The 18,984-nt window shown below is 41.1% G+C and overlaps 1 protein-coding gene across 10 annotated transcripts in view; it reads left to right on the top strand.

Annotated features, from left to right (window-relative positions):
* LOC137438712 (neuronal cell adhesion molecule) overlaps nucleotides 1-18,984 on the top strand; it is a 509,305-nt gene that overhangs the window by 478,839 nt on the left and 11,482 nt on the right. For all 10 annotated transcript variants that reach the window (XM_068134001.2, XM_068134010.2, XM_078767193.1 and 7 more), the window contains 5 exons: nucleotides 5-230; nucleotides 4,192-4,307; nucleotides 7,433-7,637; nucleotides 13,550-13,672; nucleotides 16,752-16,925. In XM_068134001.2, the coding sequence (XP_067990102.2) occupies nucleotides 5-230; nucleotides 4,192-4,307; nucleotides 7,433-7,637; nucleotides 13,550-13,672; nucleotides 16,752-16,925 (844 nt within the window). The remainder of the gene's footprint in view (nucleotides 1-4; nucleotides 231-4,191; nucleotides 4,308-7,432; nucleotides 7,638-13,549; nucleotides 13,673-16,751; nucleotides 16,926-18,984) is intronic.

The raw sequence follows: 18,984 nt of genomic DNA, 5'->3' as shown, positions 1-18,984 counted from the left end.
ACAGTCACTGAAACGCACAGAGCATAATGGACCAGGCCTGCGTTACCGTGTCAGCTGGCAGCAGCAGAGATTGGACAAAATGTGGAATGAAGCCATCTTCACAAATGCTTCACACTACACAGTGAATGGGACTCCCACATTTGTCCCATTTCACATCAGAGTTCAAGCCATCAATGATGTTGGTGAAGGTCCGATGCCCAATGCTGTGCTCGGCAATTCAGGGGAAGATTGTAAGTGACGTGTAGTGAGGACGCAACACAGTCAAATAATGCTGATTGTTTGGCACTGGAAGTAGCAGACTCTTTTTTTAAATCACAGGAGGTTTAGAATAACGCATTTCTTTGTGAAGAATATTTACTCTGCTAAGGCTTATTTTGCCTCCCAATTGTCAACACAGAAAACTTGGGTCCTTTATATTTTTTAATTTGTGTTTGTCTGTAATTTTAAAATGTAACCATAAAAACAGCATAATTCAAACCTAAGCCTTCTTAAATATCAGAGGAGCACCATAAACATGATATATTCTTCCATGAAAGTGATGCAGGAAGATTCACCACATGAGAAACCAATACCTTCCATGGATTGAGTAAGAGGTCCCACTGATTTATAATATTAGATAAGCTTGTAGAATAACATAATTTCACTGAAATAGCTTAAATATGCACAACAATGAAACAGGTATCGTTTGGTTCAAATTTTAATCCATTCTAAATATGTGGAGAGCAATGCAAGGCATATTTTCCACATCAGCAATGCAATGTGTTATAAGCAGCATATTCTTACATTATAAAATGAATCTTTTTTTTTTGTATACAAGATCGAGGCTCGTGTAAGACCTAACATTAATCACCAAAAAAAAAAACGGACACAAAACATATAATAAAGGGAGCGGGAGACAAGATGGGGAGAGAGAGGGAAGCACACAAGTACAACAGTAAAGAACAGGGACATCGGGAGATCTGTGGGAGGGAGAGGGCTTGGGGGGAGGAGGCATGGGAAGGGGGGGAGGGGGGATGGAGAGGTAAAAACACATAGACACTGCTAGGACTTCAAGGAAAAGTCGGTATTTCAAAAAAGTGGATCTGGGGTGAATTAACGGTGGCAGAAAAGATCAAGGTTTTGGATGGGGGAAGATAAGAGATGGTTGTGGACAGCTGTTTTAAAGACCTGGAGGGAGGAGTGGGATTGAAGAGGGTGAGGGAGTTTGTTCTAGAGTTGGGAGAAAAGAGGAATGAAAGAGTGAAGGTGAGCAGAGAGTCTTGATTTTGGCAGTTTAACCATTAGAGGGTTGCTTGCAGATCTTGTGCGACCTGCTGGAATATTTGGTGGACAGAGCACAGACAGAGCTGGGGGAGCTAGGCCGGAAAGGAGTCGGTAGAAGATAGAAAGTCCACCAACCTGCCTGCGGTGAGTAAGTGAAAGGCCCTCGGAGGTAGCTTCATAGCGGGAGATTCCAATAATTCTGAAAGCATTGGTTTCAACAGCGTGAAGCTGAGCTAGGTGTGAGGCAGGAGCACCAGCCCAGAGAGGAGAGCAGTATTCCATCAAGCTGCGGAGGAAAGCTTTGTATGTGGTGAGGAGATCAGGTGTGCCAAGGAAGGACTTCGCACGACGGAGGTTGCCCAGTCGGCGACTGGCTTTGGAGGCCAGCTTGGAAATGTGGTTTTATTAGGAAAGATCATGGCAGATATTGAGACCCAAAAGCTTGAGTGAAATAATTTCTTGGAGAGGATTGTTGAGAAAGTAGATGGGAGGGTTCTCCAGTCGGTCTTTTCGGGAAGACATCGTGAGAGTGTGAGATTGGTCAGGATTGAAAGACATGTTCCACTTATTTGACCAGTCTGTGATTTTGTCCAGGTCTGCAGAGAGTGAGGAGGCTGCAGATTGCTGATGTGAGGGATGAGGTATGGAGCGGCAGAGAGTGGAGTCATCAGCAAAGAGATAGAGAGGATTTTTCAGAGAGTCGGAGAGATCATTGATGAAGGCCGGAAAAATCACAGGGCGCATAACACTGCCTTGGGGAACTCCAGCCAGAACAGGCAGGGGAGATGAGAAAAATCCATTCAGGGCCACAGGTTGACTACGACCAGAGAGGAAGTCCGTAAGCCATGCGTGGAGATGTCGATGGACACCACAGGAGGAGAGTTTGGTGAGCAGAGCGGAGTGCCAGACCGTATCGAAGGCAGATGATATGTCAACGGAGACAGCTCTGATTTCATGTTTGGCATTGAGGACTTCCATCCATTGTTGAGACAACAGAAGCAGCATGTCCAGAGTAGAGTGACCTGGTCTGAATCCAAATTGATGATCAGATATCAAGCCATTGGAGAAGAAGAAGGATTTGATATCTGAAGCAATGATGGATTCCATGACTTTGCAGATAATTGGGAGCAGGCTGATTGGTCTGCAGTTGCAAGGATCTATTTTTGCACCTTTTTGTGTGAAGCGGTAATGTTGGCCGATTTCCAAGATGCTGGCAGATGACCTTGAGCAAAAGAGAGAGTGAAGAGAACAGAGAGAGGGTGTGAAAGAACAGCAGAGCGGCATTTTAGGAACCGAGGGCTGATGCCGTCTGGTCCAGTTGCAGAATCAGAGTCGAGGATTGACAGAAACAATTGACAGATGACAGAAATTGATACACGATTGACAGAAATTGACAGAAACACATGAAAGCCTGCTTGGAGTTTGCAAAAAAGCACTTAATGGACTCTCAGACTGGGAGAAACAAGGTTTTGTGGGCTTTCATGTGTCTTTCACTGAGGAGAGTCTTCTGTCTGGCCACTCTGCCATAAAGCCCAGATCGGTGGAGTGTTGCAGTGATGTTTTTCCTTCTGGAAGTTTCTCCCATCTCCACACAGGATCTCTGGAGCTCAGCCAGAGTGACCTTCGGGTTCTTGGTCACCTCTCTTACCAAGGCCCTTCTCCCCCGATTGCTCAGTTTGGCCGGCGGCCAGCTCTTCGAAGAGTCCTGATTGTTCCAAACTTCTTCCATTTAAGAATTATGGAGGCCACTGTGCTCTTGGGAACCTTCAATGCAACAGGAATGTTTTTTGTCGGCTTCCCCAGATCTGTGCCTCGACACAATCCTGTCTCTGAGCTATGCAGGCAGTTCCTTCGACCTCATGGCTTGGTTTTTGCTCTGAAATGCATTGTCACCTGTGAGACTTTATATAGACAGGTGTGTGCCTTTCCAAATCATGTCCAATCAATTGAATTTACCACAGGTGGACTCCAATCAAGGTGCAGAAACATCTCAAAGGTGATCAAGAGAAATGGGAGGCACCTGAGCTAAATTTCAAGTGTCATAGCAAAGGGTCTGAATACTAATGTCAATGTGATATTTAAGTTTTTTCTTTTTAATAAATTTGCAAAACTTTCTAAAATCCTGTTTTCTCTTTGTCATTATGGGGTATTGAGTGTAGATTGATGAGGGGGAAAATGAATTTAAATGAATTCAGCATAAGGCTGCAACATAACAAAGTGTGAAAAAGTGAAGGGGTCTGAATACTTCCTGAATGCACTGTACCTTCGTCAGGCTGAACAGTTTATGTTTTGTCTCCCACTGCTGGGCCAGATCTGGATTCAGACCGAAACCAAAATCTAATCAGCTTGTTCTTGTCACCAAACCAACTCATCCACCAAGTTTAGTCATAACTCTTCCACAACTTTTTAAAATATCATGTTATATAATCGCTTTTTGCCCGATCTCTCAAAGTTGAAGAATCACTTATAAATTAAATAATTCTCATATCCGAATCCATATTGAGATCTTCACCAAAATTTGAATCGATTCGTTCTTGTCACACACCCAACTTGTCCACCAGGTTTTGTCCAATTCCGTCCATAACTTTTTGAAATATCCTGATATAAATCGTTATTCGCCCTGTCACTCATTGGTGAAGAATGACTTTAAAAAATTCCCTGATCTGGATCCGGATTCGAATCTTCACCAAAATTGAATGAATACCTACATGCGCAGCACGGTTTGTTATTACTTACACAATGTGTAAGCATGCCCCACTAGTGTATATATATATATATATTTCAGCTGTACCTTCCATGAAAAACATTTTATTCATATCATGTGCCCTATATGGTTCAACACTATGTTCCATGGTGTTTCTGACTCGTTGAGATCCCTGCCCTCGTTTCTTATCATGATTTGCTTTATTTTTGCAACTTTTGGATCAGATCCACTGAAGGCACCTGAAGGGTTAAAGTTGGACTTCCTGAACAGCACTACAGTCCAGGTGTCATGGAAACCCCTTCCTGCAGATTCTGTCAGAGGACACCTGCGAGGATATAAGGTACATTTAGCTAAACTAGTACACCTGCTCACTATGGAAGCAGCAGGGTTAGTCTTGTTATTATCCTTATTATTATTGCCAATTATTATTACTATTTGTATTACTTATGTTAGATCAGGTCATCGAAAAGATCAGACTGTTCCTCTCCATTCTAAATTCCCGATAATAAAATTTACTTCCGTGAGGGTGTTCGGGGGGCAATATCGCAAATCACAAAACCCCCTTGGTGGAAAAAAAATTCCTTGGGGAGGGGGCAAATGAAATCGTTACAACCTTCATTGTGTGACCCTTAGTTCACCTGTCACGTTTGGTTGAGATTGGATAAGTAACGACCGAATGTATCGTGGTCAAGCATCGGCAGACACACAGACACCAAATTGCATTTTTTTTTTTTTTCGTATCCAAGATCGAGGCTCGTGTAAGAGCTAACATTAAATACAAAAAACACATATATGGACACATAAAACATGTCGTAAAGGGAACGGTAGACAAGGTGGGGAGAGAAAGAGGGAAGCACACAAGCACATCAACAGTAGAGAACAGGGACATCTGTAGATCTGTGGAAGGGAGAGGGCTGGCGGGAGAGGGGGGGGGGGGGTGTGGAGGGAACACGGTATAAAACAAATTGACACAACTAGGAATTTCAGGAATGAAGTCGGAGATTGAAAGATTTTCGTATTATCAAGCATCAAATTTGTTTTTATGCACAGATGCTGAAGATCACTGAAGTGCTAAGTTATAGATGTGATATATGGTTTATGTACATACCGACAGAATGGTATGGAGTAAGCATACAAGGGATATACACATAAGCAATATTTTCTTTAATCAAAGTCGAGGCTCATGGAGGAGCGAAATGAGAAGAGTGTTTTGTGAATTTGACCAACACAAAAGGACCAAGGGAATCGTCAATGTATTATACAATATTGACCTCTGCTGGCAGAAAGGGGTGCTACAACATAGGGAGTTGAGGTGTGGCAGGAACTTTTATAAAAGGATCATCAATTAAAATGTGAAATGGCAGAAAATAGCAGTGAAAGATAAATTTGAAACAGTGTAGGGAAGAACACCATTGGATAGACACAGGATGGTGATTCCACAAATAGTGAAGGAGGTAAACAAGAAACCTGGACTTTTGATGTTTCATTAGGAGGGTGGTTGGTGAGAGTGGGGGGTGGTGGATGAATGTATTCACCATGGTGGAGCTGGTAAGAGGTGAACACCCACTGTAAAAGAGCAGGAGTATCGGAGAATATCGCAAGATGACCAATCAATCTAGGGTAACAAAGCAGTTCACCCTGTGTGGTAGCCTCTTGATGAGTTGTGCCAATTAAATGATTTCCAGAGCCTTGGCCTCCAAGGCTTTCACAAGTGAAATTTGTAAGACTACGAAAAAACGAAAATATCATATGGATGGTGATACCATATGTTGGCAGTTCCATCCCACCTGGATGGATTTGTGTGAATGCTTCAACTAATATAATACACACAGAACACAAAAACCTCATGCATAATTTCCTCTTTGAAGAAATCTACCATATAAACCACGATGTCAGTTTGTGCGTTTGTACAGATGTCTGTCCCCTTCATAAGGGTAGGTTTTAAAGGCCAATATTTTAACACGAATGTGTGTTTACTGCGATCTATTTTTGAGGATAAAACAAACTCGAAAAACATTTCCCATAAAAGAGTAAATATGTCTTTTTTATTGGAATTGTAGACGGTGGCTTGCCAACCGAGCCTCAAGGGCAGTGTACAGAAAGGTTTTTTTTTTTAATAACAATAAATACAAGGCGCAGGGAGGTGAAATTATATGCACGTGATGTGCAATGCGTGCAGAGTAAAACCAGTGTTCATTTACATCCGTATGATGTCTAATAAATAAAGACGTTACATGCAAACCTGACACTAGGCCGAGGCTTCAGACTTTGGCACGCTCACGAGGCTGTACTGTCAAATAAACTGTTCCAGCATGTCATGTTTGACGGGTTTTTCTTGTGTAATATATTTCACAAACACAACTCGTGGAACTAAAGAAATATTTTAATTCAGAGTGAAATGCATATAATTTTCAATTCTGGAATTATATTTAAATGGTTGCGTGTTGGCTTATTCTAAAGCCTGGTGTTGGCTTAGCGGTTAGGGTGCTGGCTTGGGATCCTCGGATCCTGGGTTCAGAATCCCAGTCAATTGCTGAATTAACACCAGGGGGATTGACTCAGCCTGTCATCCTTCCGAGGTCGGCAAATTGAGTACCAGTTCACTGGTAATTCCCTGTGTGTCGCAAGAGGCGACTAACAGGGTTGGTGGCAGGAAGGGCATCCGGCCATAAAACATTGCTTCAAAAAGGGGACCACGGTGCCTGAAAAAGGCCAACCCCTGCTCTGTGGGGAAAAATGGCCTCTAAAGGTGGTTCCTTTTCCTTTGTATTTAAATGGTTGCGTGGATGTAATATGTAAATTACGACAGTTTCTATAGTCTGGTTGGGTAATGCATACTGGAAACTGTGTGAGCAGAGAAAAATAGACAGTTCTCATATGAATATAATTCTGAGAAAAAAGATTCCACCCAAGTTTGAAAATGTATTGATATTTGTCCTGCAGACTTGAGGGTCAGCTACATTCCACATATGGAAGGGATGGAGTTGGGAGTTGCATTCTTTTTTTTCTTTTCTTTTTTCTTTTTTGTATACAAGATTGAGGCTCGTGAAAGAACTAACATTAATCACACAAAAAATGAAACAGACACATAAAACATATATACGATGGGGAGAGAAGGGGAAGCACACAAACACAACATTTGAGAGCAGGGACATCGGGAGATCTGTGGGAGGGAGAGGGCTTGGGGGGAGGAGGAGTGGGAAGGGGGTGGGGGGTGGGAGAAGTATAAAACACATGGACACTGCAGGGATTTTATATTCTTAAATATAAAATTGGAAATGGAAGAGTATTTGCAAGGGTAGGAGAGAATTATTGTTTGTGATGATGTTGGGAGGATCAGATAAGAATGGTGAAGAGAAGAGTGTTATTCAAATATGTAAGGGAAGGAGGAGGTAAATATGTTGTCGTCTTTTCTTTTCAATTTTGAAAATGTCCCCTAATAGCAAACGTGATGTGTTGCACCAGTTACGCTACTGGAAGGTGTTGGAGCTTGGAAATCAGAGAAGACAGGAGCCTACAATACAAGAGTTAAAGATACCTCCTGAACAGTTACAAATATTGGTGACAGGGATCGAGGGTTACAGTCTCTACCAAATGGATCTCAGGGCGTACAATGGAAAGGGAGATGGACCGTCAACACCTCGTAAAGATTTTGAAACACCAGAAGGAAGTGAGTGTTTAAAATGGAATTGTTTTTGTCTGCCATCACTACTGATTTGTATATTATATTTTGCATTCTGCACCTTAGCCAATACTAATACTATCTGAATTTTGTTCTGTTCATAGATAATGATACACGGTCACCATGTCAAAAATGGTGTTGGAGACGCAATTCCATCAATATTGTTTCTACCAACCACAATCACCGTGGCCCTTTAGTCGTTGTGTCCAAAATTTTTATTGCAAGATTATCTTAATTTACAACTTAACATAAGGTGCCACGAAGCGCTTTTTTCCAATTGGCAAAAAACTTGTAATTTCATAGGCCATCTCCGTCTACATCTCCTTGTATCTCCTTATGTGATTCCATTGTATGGTAGTGAACAGGCTTCCTATGTTCTTGTTAGACAAGACAGCTCATTTTAATCACAGTAATCTCTTTGTGGGTATGACAGGTTTCCATCCAGATCTCTCATATTATCATCCCATAAGAGTCATGCATGTGATCTAAATTGAGAATTTTGACATGCTCACATCACATCATGTGTCTGCAAGTCTCCATTTGTAGTCCATTGCAGGCAATGCTAAATTTAATGAAAATGGTACCAGTGCAGTTAAATTATGCGCCTGCAAAAAACATTAGATCTACAATTTTTAAGCAGGGTAGTATTCATCATAAAATTGCTTGTTAATTTTTTTTATTGCATTCCCATCGTATGTATGAGTAATTGATAAGAGCAGCAGAGTGCAAATCATATTTTCGGGGCGTTACTTAGCACTACGACCGAAGGCCATTTCTCAATTAATTTTCCTCAATTAAAGTGGATAATATTTTGAGGAATTTCATTTTCTCTCTGCCCAATATCCAATATAAAAAATTAATATATTGACCATTATTTTGACAGAGATTTTTCCTTAAACTCTCTACTGTACTTTTAACTCGAATAATGCAAATGTTATATCAAATTATATCACTATGGTCTGAACGGACAGTGTAAAGACACCTTTGAGCTGTCTAGCATGGATTAAATTGCCCACAAGACCGTAAATAATCCCCCTCCTGTTTCACATGTATGGCATTGCATCATCGAGTGCTCCTTCCCGAAGATTGATGTTATTAGTCCCCTACCGGTGTACACCGGAGGGGACTATAGCTTTGCACGCCATCCCTCCCTCCGTCTGTCAGTCTGTCAGTCTGTCAGTCTGTCAGTCTGTCACGCAAAGAACAGCTTTCCGAACTTTTTTTCTACACCCTTAATGCTAATGATTTCAAACTTGGTACATGATTTCCTCATGATAAGTTACAGCTCAAGTTCGAACTTCACGACGTTTCGATCATTTTTGACAAAGTTATGGCACTTTGAACTTTGGTAATTTCCCCAACAGTTTTCCGGACTATAATTTGGAGTGCGGTAAGTCAAAGCTGTTAATATTCCTTGTTTAACTCCAATTTACATTCTGTTTCCACTTTTAGTGAGAAGTAGGGGTCTGTGCAACCATTCATAAACTTTATTTGGTGCAAATCGGATATTTTTTAGTCGAGTTACGTCAGACCGTGAGTTGGTAATTATATAATCCACACAGTGCAATACGTGCAGGCTGCTCCACGGAGCGACCTTGCGGGCTTATTTTAACTCCAATTTACATTCTGTTTCCACTTTTAGTGAGAAGTACGGGTCTGTGCAACCATTCATGAACTTTATTTGGTGCAAATCAGATAATGTTTAGCCCAGTTACCTCAGACCGTTAGTTGGTAATTATATAATTCACACATAGTGCAATACGTGCAGGCTGCTCCACGGAGCGACCTTGTGGGATTATTTTAACTCCGATTTACATTCTTTTTCCCCTTTTAGTGAGAAGTAGGGGTCTGTGCAACCATTCATGAACTTTATTTGGTGCAAATCGGATAATTTTTAGCCGAGTTACCTCAGACCGTGAGTTGGTAATTATATAATTCCCCAACAGTTTTCCGGACGACAGACTGCCTGTAGGGGACATGTATTGCAGCGCAATACGCAGAATGCTTGTTTAACTGGGTGTTCTATCTGCTTGCTTTAGCCTGTGGACGTTAAAGATCCCACGGTGTCTTTTGCGAAGAGTAGGTAAATTATTGGCAGCACCCAGCACAAGTTCCAAATTCCTGCATAAAATGGTAGGCAGCAAGTTTCTTCATGGGAATTCCTCAACACTAGGTTACTGCATCGCTTCTTATCTTGGAGTTTGGTTGTTTTGCTGCCAGCAGTTGATATGCTGTAAATAAATTCCCACTTGCATGTGTTTGCATGCCACATATGAACATTCCATGACATCAACTTGAATCCACTCATGCTATCTATTGAATTTGCTGATCATCGATGCTTTTGTCAGTCATGTCACTTTTATACAGTATTACACAGGATATCAGGATAATAAGAGATAACAGTTATGCAGTGTCTTTACTAGAATGTCCACTTCTTTCCTGGATGATTGCATTGTGTGAGCACGGCATGGAATTTCTAGTAAAAACTTGATTCCGTCCATATTCCGCTCAACATAATCACTTAGAAAGTCGACACAAATCATGGAAAGTTTGCCTAACAAACTGGATTCCATGATGTCAATGCCAAAGCATCATCGTGTTTACATTTCAAGCATCATCACATTTAAGCTGTTTTGCAATGGTGGCCTTCCTTATTTTATGACTTTAAGAGTGAAAAACTCCCGAAATATATTTTGTCAGCACTGAATCACTGTGCATGTGGATGTTGCTCAAGTAGCTCTCACTAAGTCCTTGTGTGAAAACGTCACAAAACATTTTAACTAAGGACAGTAAAAGTTTATAGTTGAAAAAAAGTTGAACTTACTGGTTGGTAAAGTCGACGTTTCGGCGAGAATTCACTCGCCTTGGTCACGGTGGATGTTTAAGTGAAGAAGAAGCTTGATAATTGCCGTGTGACTCCACCGTTGCTAGGGTGAGTTGATCTGTAGAAAAATCTGGGTGTCACATGATAGTCAGGTTCACTATGTCAATAAATTATATTTCGTTCAAAATCATGGTAGATTAGCAAACCTATACATTTTTGGAAAGGTTATAGCATAAGGAAACTAAAAATGAATGTTTACATTTGGAGAGATACCCGTATGGCGGCCATTTTGGATTTTCAAAATGGCCACTGTAAAATACATATTTTGTTCTATTTCTGCCTCTAATTACCCTAAAAACTTTTAAAAATATACTAAACCTATATTTTCAGGGACAAGGAATCCAATGAAAGTATCAAATTAGTGCTATGGGGAATGGTAAGACACGAATCAAAGGTTTTGAATTGCAAAATACTGTCTTTATATTCGCGATAAGTTGCATAATCAAATACATGTTATCATTTTGTACAGGCAGTTAATAACATCAAAATGTGTCACAATAATTCATATCACCAAACATACACAGGCAGTCAGCAAAATCATATATACACATGCAGTCAGTATAACTTCACATCTACACAGGCAGTCAATGACAAAATATACACAGGCAGTCAATGGCATCAATTACACGATTACAGAATATGCCATTTAGAGTTCGTCATCACTGTCCTGTGTGTCGTATCCGACAATATAGTCCGCATCGTTTTCACAGTCCGTTCCACACAAGCAAAGGTCGGTCAAATTGATTGGCAAATCGAATTGGTCGAATGGTCGATCGAAACGATTGGTCGAATGGTCGAATTGGTCGAATGGAATTGGTCGATTGGTCGAATTGGTCGAATCGAATTGGTCGGAATTGGCAAATGTAAACATTGATTTTCAGATTTTCCATGTAATAAGGTTTCCAAAAATGTATAGGTTTGCTAATCTACCATGATTTTGAACGAAAAAACATAGTGAACCTGACTATGATGGTGGCAGATGACGTGAAAGAGATGTTATAGCCTTGTCCCACATACGTGACAGATGAAATCGCAAACCATCCTTTTTGTGGAGAGATGGCGATTCAACTCTTTCCCAAATGGATTCCTTTACACCTCGAGCAAACCACTTTTTTCTCTGTCTATCATTCTCTGTTAAAACTAGAACGGCACTCAGTAGAGAGCAAACCTCCACCTGGTTGGCCATATCACTCAATGGTGAAGAATCACTTAAAAAATTCTACTAGCTGGATCTGGATCCAGATCTTCACCAAAATTGAATCGATTCTTCCTTGTTGGACACACAACCTGTCCACCAAGTTTCGTCCAAATCCGTCCACAACTTTTTGGGATATCCTGCTATGTATCGTTTTTGGCCCAATCTCCCAATGGTGAAGAATGACTTTAAAACTTCTAGTAGCCGGATCCGAATCCGGACCTTCACCAAAATCGAATCATTTCGTCCTTGTCACATACGCTACATGGTTGCCTAATTTCCTCCGAATCCGTCCACAACTTCTTGAGATATTTTGTTCACAAATGGACAGTCAAACGGACAGACAGGGGTGAAAACATAACCTCCATCCACCTTTGGTGGCGGAGGTAAAAAGAAACAAAAGTGGCAAAAAAGCACATTGACTGATATACCGATTGCCTTGATCATCAGTTGGGCTCCGTTATTAGTCCCCTACCGGTGTATACCGGAGGGGACTATAGGTTTGCACTCCGTCCCTCGGTCCGTCAGTCCGTCACGCAAAGAACAGTTTTAAGGACTTTTTTTCTAAACGTTTAAAGCTAATGATTTCAAACTTGGTACATGGTTTCCTCATGATAAGTTACAGATCAAGTTCGAACTTCACGACATTTAGATCATTTTTGACAAAGTTATGGCACTTTGAACTTTGATAATTCTGATGATCCTTAACTCAGTGCCATTTTAAGTTTTAATTTCCTTTAACAAACAATTTCTCTGCAATAAGAGGACCGATTGACATCAAATTTTCACCATAGGAGGGAATCGGTCTGGAGAATATTTTAATGGTAATTATGGCGTCACAGGTTACGTGGTTCGGCCGCCATATTGTTTTTCGTGAAAACACAAAACCCCTTTTTCTCTGCAACGGCTGAACAGATCGAGGCCAAACTTTGCAGGCAGAATCGCATACCAATGACGAACAAAAAAGTCAGCGAGCATGACGGCATGCGTCACATGGTTTCAGAGTTATGACGTTTTTAAGCATGAACCTTTAAAACCGAGCTCCTCCCTCATTTATGATCCAATCGAGGGGAAACTTCACAGATCTGTTCAGCACGTCAGTCTACTGAAATTTCCTTTTGGAATTTGCGATAGGGCACGTGGTTTGGCAGATATCGTTAATTAAACGAATTTTTTTTTTTTTTAATGGATATCTCTTGTTTATTCCAGAGTTCTCCTCAAGCCGCACCGCGCGCCCTCAGCCTCGTCTCGCGAACGTCAACAGCGCGACACAGCGCCTGCTTTCCGGAGGGGCGGAGCCAAGCCGAGCAACATATATATACACATCGATCATTGATCGTGAACCGGAAAACATAATAAATTACTGATATTTAGCGACTCGAAAGGTTCTTTATCAACAACTTATTTTCTCGTGTTTCTGCTGACCTGTCTGCAAGGTGTATAAATCGAGGTCCCGAGTGCGAATCACAGGTGAGCCCGTCCTGAGGTAATTTGCGATTGGGAACGATTCAGAACCTGTGGGTAAATAACCCTGGGTAATTTCCCCAACAGTTTTCCGGACGACAGACTGCCAGTAGGGGACATGTATTGCAGCGCAATACTCAGAATGCTTGTTCATCAATGGTCTGGCCCATTCATGTAGAACCTCTCTAAACAGCATTATTGGTTTAATGACTGCACATTGAAACTGTCATGGGTCTTTATTTTGTCAAGAAGGCTCACCTTGAGCGCAAATATTTATATCTATTCAAGCTATGCAAGATGAGATTACAACTTATTCTAACTTTGTGTGGTGATCAACCTCTTTGACTACCTCCACAGTACCAGGACAACCAGAGAACCTGGAAGTTCAGAGCTCAGGAATAGACTCTGTGAGGTTAACCTGGTTGCCCCCTTCCAAGCCTGGAGGTATCCTCACTGGTTTCAAACTACTCTACCAACACAGTGAGTCATGCTGTACATCAGATACACACTCGTACTCAGTGATTCCTAGGCTTCTTCTTGATTCCTTCCATTCTATTGACAATGTACTATGTCTAAATTATTGAATAATGCATTATTTTGGGTTGGCATAATTTTAAAATTATTATTAATGACAAAACTCTTATCGCTCATTTGCACCATGATGAAATGGTATTACAAAAAGGGTCGTGAAGAGAAGACTTCAGTTTTCAGCTCTTCAATGAGCCTTAATTTCTGTTAAATAAAAAAAAACAAATTATGCCTTGGGGTTGTCATGATAGTCTGAAGATATGCACACCCTGAAGCTGAATTGTCTAGCCTAGGTTTCAATATCATCCCAACTGTAAACTGTCATCCTGGTGTTTCAGACATGAATATACCGTACATCAATGTGTATGCCGTCCCTTTAATGTGTGTGCCCTCCCTCAGACAGACGTGATTTTGGGCATTCCGTCTGCTGGCATTAGTTCATGGATCCTAGAGATCCAAGGGTTTCATTCGAGAAGAGTAGGCGAGCTATCGCCGGTCCCTGAACAAATTAAAATTCCTACTTTAGCTTACAGGGGGCACTACATCAGCCAAACCTATACCCCCCCCCCCCCCCCTCTTCCCAGACAACCATGCTACCTGCTGATGGTATTTACAGTATGGCTTATACACTGGTAATTATGGTATGGTTTATACTGTAGATTTATTAAAACAAGGAAAACCATTAGTTTGGTATTAATTAGAGGTAAAAATGATATATATGTGTGTGTGTGTGTGTGTGTGTGTGTGTGTGTGTGTGTGTGTGTGTGTGTGTGTGTTTGTGTGTCGAGATGTGCCAGGAAAAAATGGCTGCTACATTCATATCTATCTATCTATAATGCCAGTAATCTCTGTGTGTCTGTCTGTGACCGCTGTTTCTCGACAACCACGGGTCCGATATACTTGAAACTTGCCAGGTATATTGCTGGGGACCCGAGGATGTGCCTTTTCAAGGTTTCATATTAATCGGACAAGTAGTTAGCGAGCTATGTCCAAAAAACGATTCAACCAATCAGAGAGCAGCGAGCTATCACGTGTGCCGAACGTGGCGAACAGACTCTGCCTCGGACGGAACATTTGAGAGCGTATTCATTTATTTCACGTTGGCAAACTATGTTGGCGTTAAACTATGTTTGAAAACTAATTAAAACTACTTTGTGATTCATTCGCTTTCCTGCGCGTTTGTGCACGCTATGGTGATTTCTTTACCAAACTCCGCAAGCCGTTCGCTTTGGACCAAACCATTTCATGTAAATAGAGGGGGGGGATTGTCACCGTACTCGCAAGCCGTTCGCTTTGGACCAAACCATTTCATGTAAATAGAGGGGGGGGGATTGTCACCGTACTCGCAAGCCGTTCGCTTTGGACCAAACCATTTCATGTAAATAGAGGGGGGGGATTGTCACCGTACTCGCAAGCCGTTCGCTTTGGACCAAACCATTTCATGTAAATAGAGGGGGGGGGGATTGTCACCGTACTCGCAAGCCGTTCGCTTTGGCTTTGCGAATGGACCAAACCATTTCATGTAAATAGAGGGGGGGGATATAATTTTAGATATATATATAGTACGGGCATGCCCTAGTAATTATAAAAGGAGCAGTGTCCGTCTGTCCGTTTGTTTGTTTGTCGTGTTATAACTTGAGAACGGATTAACGGATTTCATTAAATCCAACTATGATGGATTCGGGAAACTCCCGGGAATGTTTGTCATCTCAAAAAAATAAAAATAAATCATTTTTTTCTGTGGGTACATGGACACGCATGTCAAAACTGCAAATGCCAACACGTGACGTTGGTTATCCCTGAGCAGGATCCTCCCAGGAATCCTTTGTTAATTTGAGATCGGATTTCAATGAAACCACTCTCAGGAAGTAAAGATAACAATGTATCCCTCTCCCTACAAAGATGTTTTATCCACCACTTTGATTCCAAATCTCCACGAATCTTCACGAATCCAACTCCTACAAATCATACTCATCTATATATATGCACCCGAAACAATTTATTCGAAAGAAAGAAGAGAAGAGAGGGGGGTGAGATTTTTTTTTCATTTTGATCTTCCTCTTAGTGTGTTGCTGTATATTATTTGCAATTCAGCATCTAAAAAGGCTGTGATGAATATTCATTTAACACTCAACACTCTCCCTATATACACCTCCTATTTTTTTCCCCCATTTCTTTCATTTAATGTCGTTTTAAACACCAAACAACAACATCCTTTTTTTTTTTCAATTACACAAATATTGGTGTTCCCGTCAGCGACGCGGCGGGTCAGTAGCTAAACAGTGAAAAAAATAGTCTTTCTTTCTTTTTCTTTATTTTATTTACAACGTAGTCCAGTATTACTTTGACATTTGCTGTTAAAATTATAACATGAAATAAATGTATTTTAAAGCAGCAATATTGTCAAAACTTTGTGTTTCATAACTATAAATCTTTCACGAAGCCACTTTCAGAACCTTTCTTGACTGCCTTTGTATTTGGATGTCATTTTTCTCAAACTGCATGCTAAGTCCACTATGCCTGCCCATATGGTCTTTATTTTAGACCTTATAATGGTGTGCAAGTACTGCTCCCATTTCTGGGCTTGCGCCCCAGCATCACATCACATGCTTCTTCCCCACAACCTATGAGATACATTTCGGGAAGCCACCTCACATGTGATACTCAAAATACATTCAGTAATAACAAAGGAGTTAGAGCCTAATTACTAGATTATACATACCATTTCTACATATCATCACTTACATAAGTGCAACACCATACAAGGAATGTTGTCATTATGCAATCATCCTGAACTTATTTCTGCATTTTATGACATTGTGAACCTTCCCTATATAATTTTTAATTTTTCCAAAAATCGTTTTTATCTGTACTACAATTCAATGTACAATACCTGATTGCACTTTTTATAATTATGATTATCATTATTATTATTATTATTATTATTATTATTATTATTATCCTAGTACCTACTATTACTGTCAGTGTGATCATTTCATCAAAGATTTCCCCTTCTGTGCGTACATTGCAGTCAATGAAAGCAAAGAGCCGGGCCCATCCCACCAGGTGGCCAATATCCTCGCAAACGCAACAGAGTGGACAGTGGGTGGACTGCTACACGAGAGCCGTTATCGTTTCTCCCTGTGTGCACTCACACATGTAGGCGAGGGAAGTGCTGCCATCCAAGAGGGCAGTGCCAACGAAGGTGCCACACACAGTTCTCATGCATCAAATAAAATAATATATAAATTTTATAGTCACATGAAAAAGAACACTCTTTCGGGAAAAAGTTTGCCAAGAGATAAATCATGTTTTTCTGTATTTTTTTTCCTTGTGGAAGAGAAACGTGATGGATAGTATGAACCAACAATGGAACAGTAGGACAACAGTTGTTCATACTAAGCAAGAAAATGAAAGAATAGGAAAAGTTGAGAGAGAAGAGGGAATGAAACACAACAAGTAAGGGGGTTGGTTTAGGAAGAGTTATTGGGTGTAAAAAGGATTGTGGATAAGAATGACAGATGACATTAGATGGCAGTGCCCTGCATGCTTGATGCTACGGAGGAAAGCGTGGGAGAGAACATCCTCTGGAAGACAGTTCCACAGATGGCAGAAGTGAGGAATCAAATAATTTATATGTATAGGCAGCCAGGACTTTGGCAGTTTAACCAGGAGGAGACTACTGGAAGAACATGTGCATCCTATATTTCCCAGGGAGGGTTGGGGAGCTGAGAGAACAGCAGAAATTAAACAGAAGGATAGGTGGTAAAAAAAGACGGAGAGGCCACCAACCTGCCCGAAATGTGATATCAACAGATCCTGTGATTTGGCCTCATAGCAGATTCCAATAATGTAAAGAGCTTTTGTTTCCAAAAAATACAGGAGAGACAGATATGATGCTGGGGTGCCATCCCATAGATGAGACAGCACTCCACTGAGCTACAGGCAAAGGCCTTGTGGACTGAGGGTGATTATTTAATATTTTTTTCAAGGAAATACTTGGAACAACAGTGGATGTATAGTGTCTGGGAGGCTCCGGAGGCCAGCTTGTTTTGTGGTTTGCCCAGGAGAGGTCATCGTTAATGACAAGGCCCAGAAGCTCAAGAGACTTACCCTCTTCCAGCGGCTGACCATGGAAATTGGAGATGGGTTCATTTGACGATCCTTCCAGATAAACAGCTGGGTGAGACAGATTTTGTATGATTGAAGGCCATGTTTGATCACACCAGCATCTCATTATTTCTAGATCAGCAGAGAGAGAGAGACACAGCTGATTTCTGCCTTTCAGTGGAAAAAAGTACTGTAGGACACAATTTTGAGTTGTCTGCAAAAAGGAAGAGAGTTTTTCACAGCATTTGAGAGGTCATTGATCTATATCAGGAACAAAATCGGCCCAATACACTGCCTTAGGGCACACCAGCCTCCATTGGGATAGGAAAGGAAAGGAGAGGGTTCCATTGATTGCAATGTGATGACTGTGAGTGTATAAAGTCAGAAATCCAAGAAGGAAGATGGCCTTGTATGCCACAGTGAGAGAGATTGGCAAGCAAAGCAAGATGCCAGCCTGTGTTGAATGCCTGAGATATTTTCAGGGAGACTGTCCTGACCTATTGCTTGAGAGTTGGGACCTCAAACCATTGCTGAGAAAGGGGCAGCAGCATTCAGTTTTAAGTGACCGGGATTGAATCCTAACTGATAGTCAGAAATCTGGCTTTTCCTCAAATATATCTTCCCAAAGCCTGAGCCTCTTAATGAGACTTTACTGTGCCTCATTTTCTACACAGGTTTGTTCATGTATAGCTGCAACAACAATTAATTAATTCACTCCTCTCATCTTTATTTACATATTTTCCACATAATATTTCTGTTATATTTGTAGACAAATATGAAGACTTATTATTAAATATCTTTTTGCATTTTTCAGTATTTGTGACACTGCAAGACGACATAAGGGACATTTACAAAAAACTAATTTGTGATGAACCATCAACTCTGATGTCTGTAGTATAGTAGTAGTAGTAAATACAACAACAACAACAGGCATTTCAAGGCCATTTTCCCTGCTAGAGCGTGGGTTAGCCTTGCAGGCCCCATGACAATCTTCTCCATTTTGCCCTATTTTCTACAACTCCCCTCGTTAACCCCCTTGCCCGCATTTCTTCTTCCACCACCTTTAGCCAGGTCTTTCTCGGTCTTCCCCGTCCTCTACTTCCTTCTACATTCATTTCCATCACTCTTCTCAACCAGTCACTTTCATCCTTCCT

Source organism: Myxine glutinosa, chromosome 1, assembly GCF_964187855.1.
Source record: "Myxine glutinosa chromosome 1, kmMyxGlut1.1, whole genome shotgun sequence".
Lineage (NCBI taxonomy): Eukaryota > Metazoa > Chordata > Myxini > Myxiniformes > Myxinidae > Myxine > Myxine glutinosa.
This window is presented reverse-complemented; position numbering and strand designations above follow the sequence as displayed.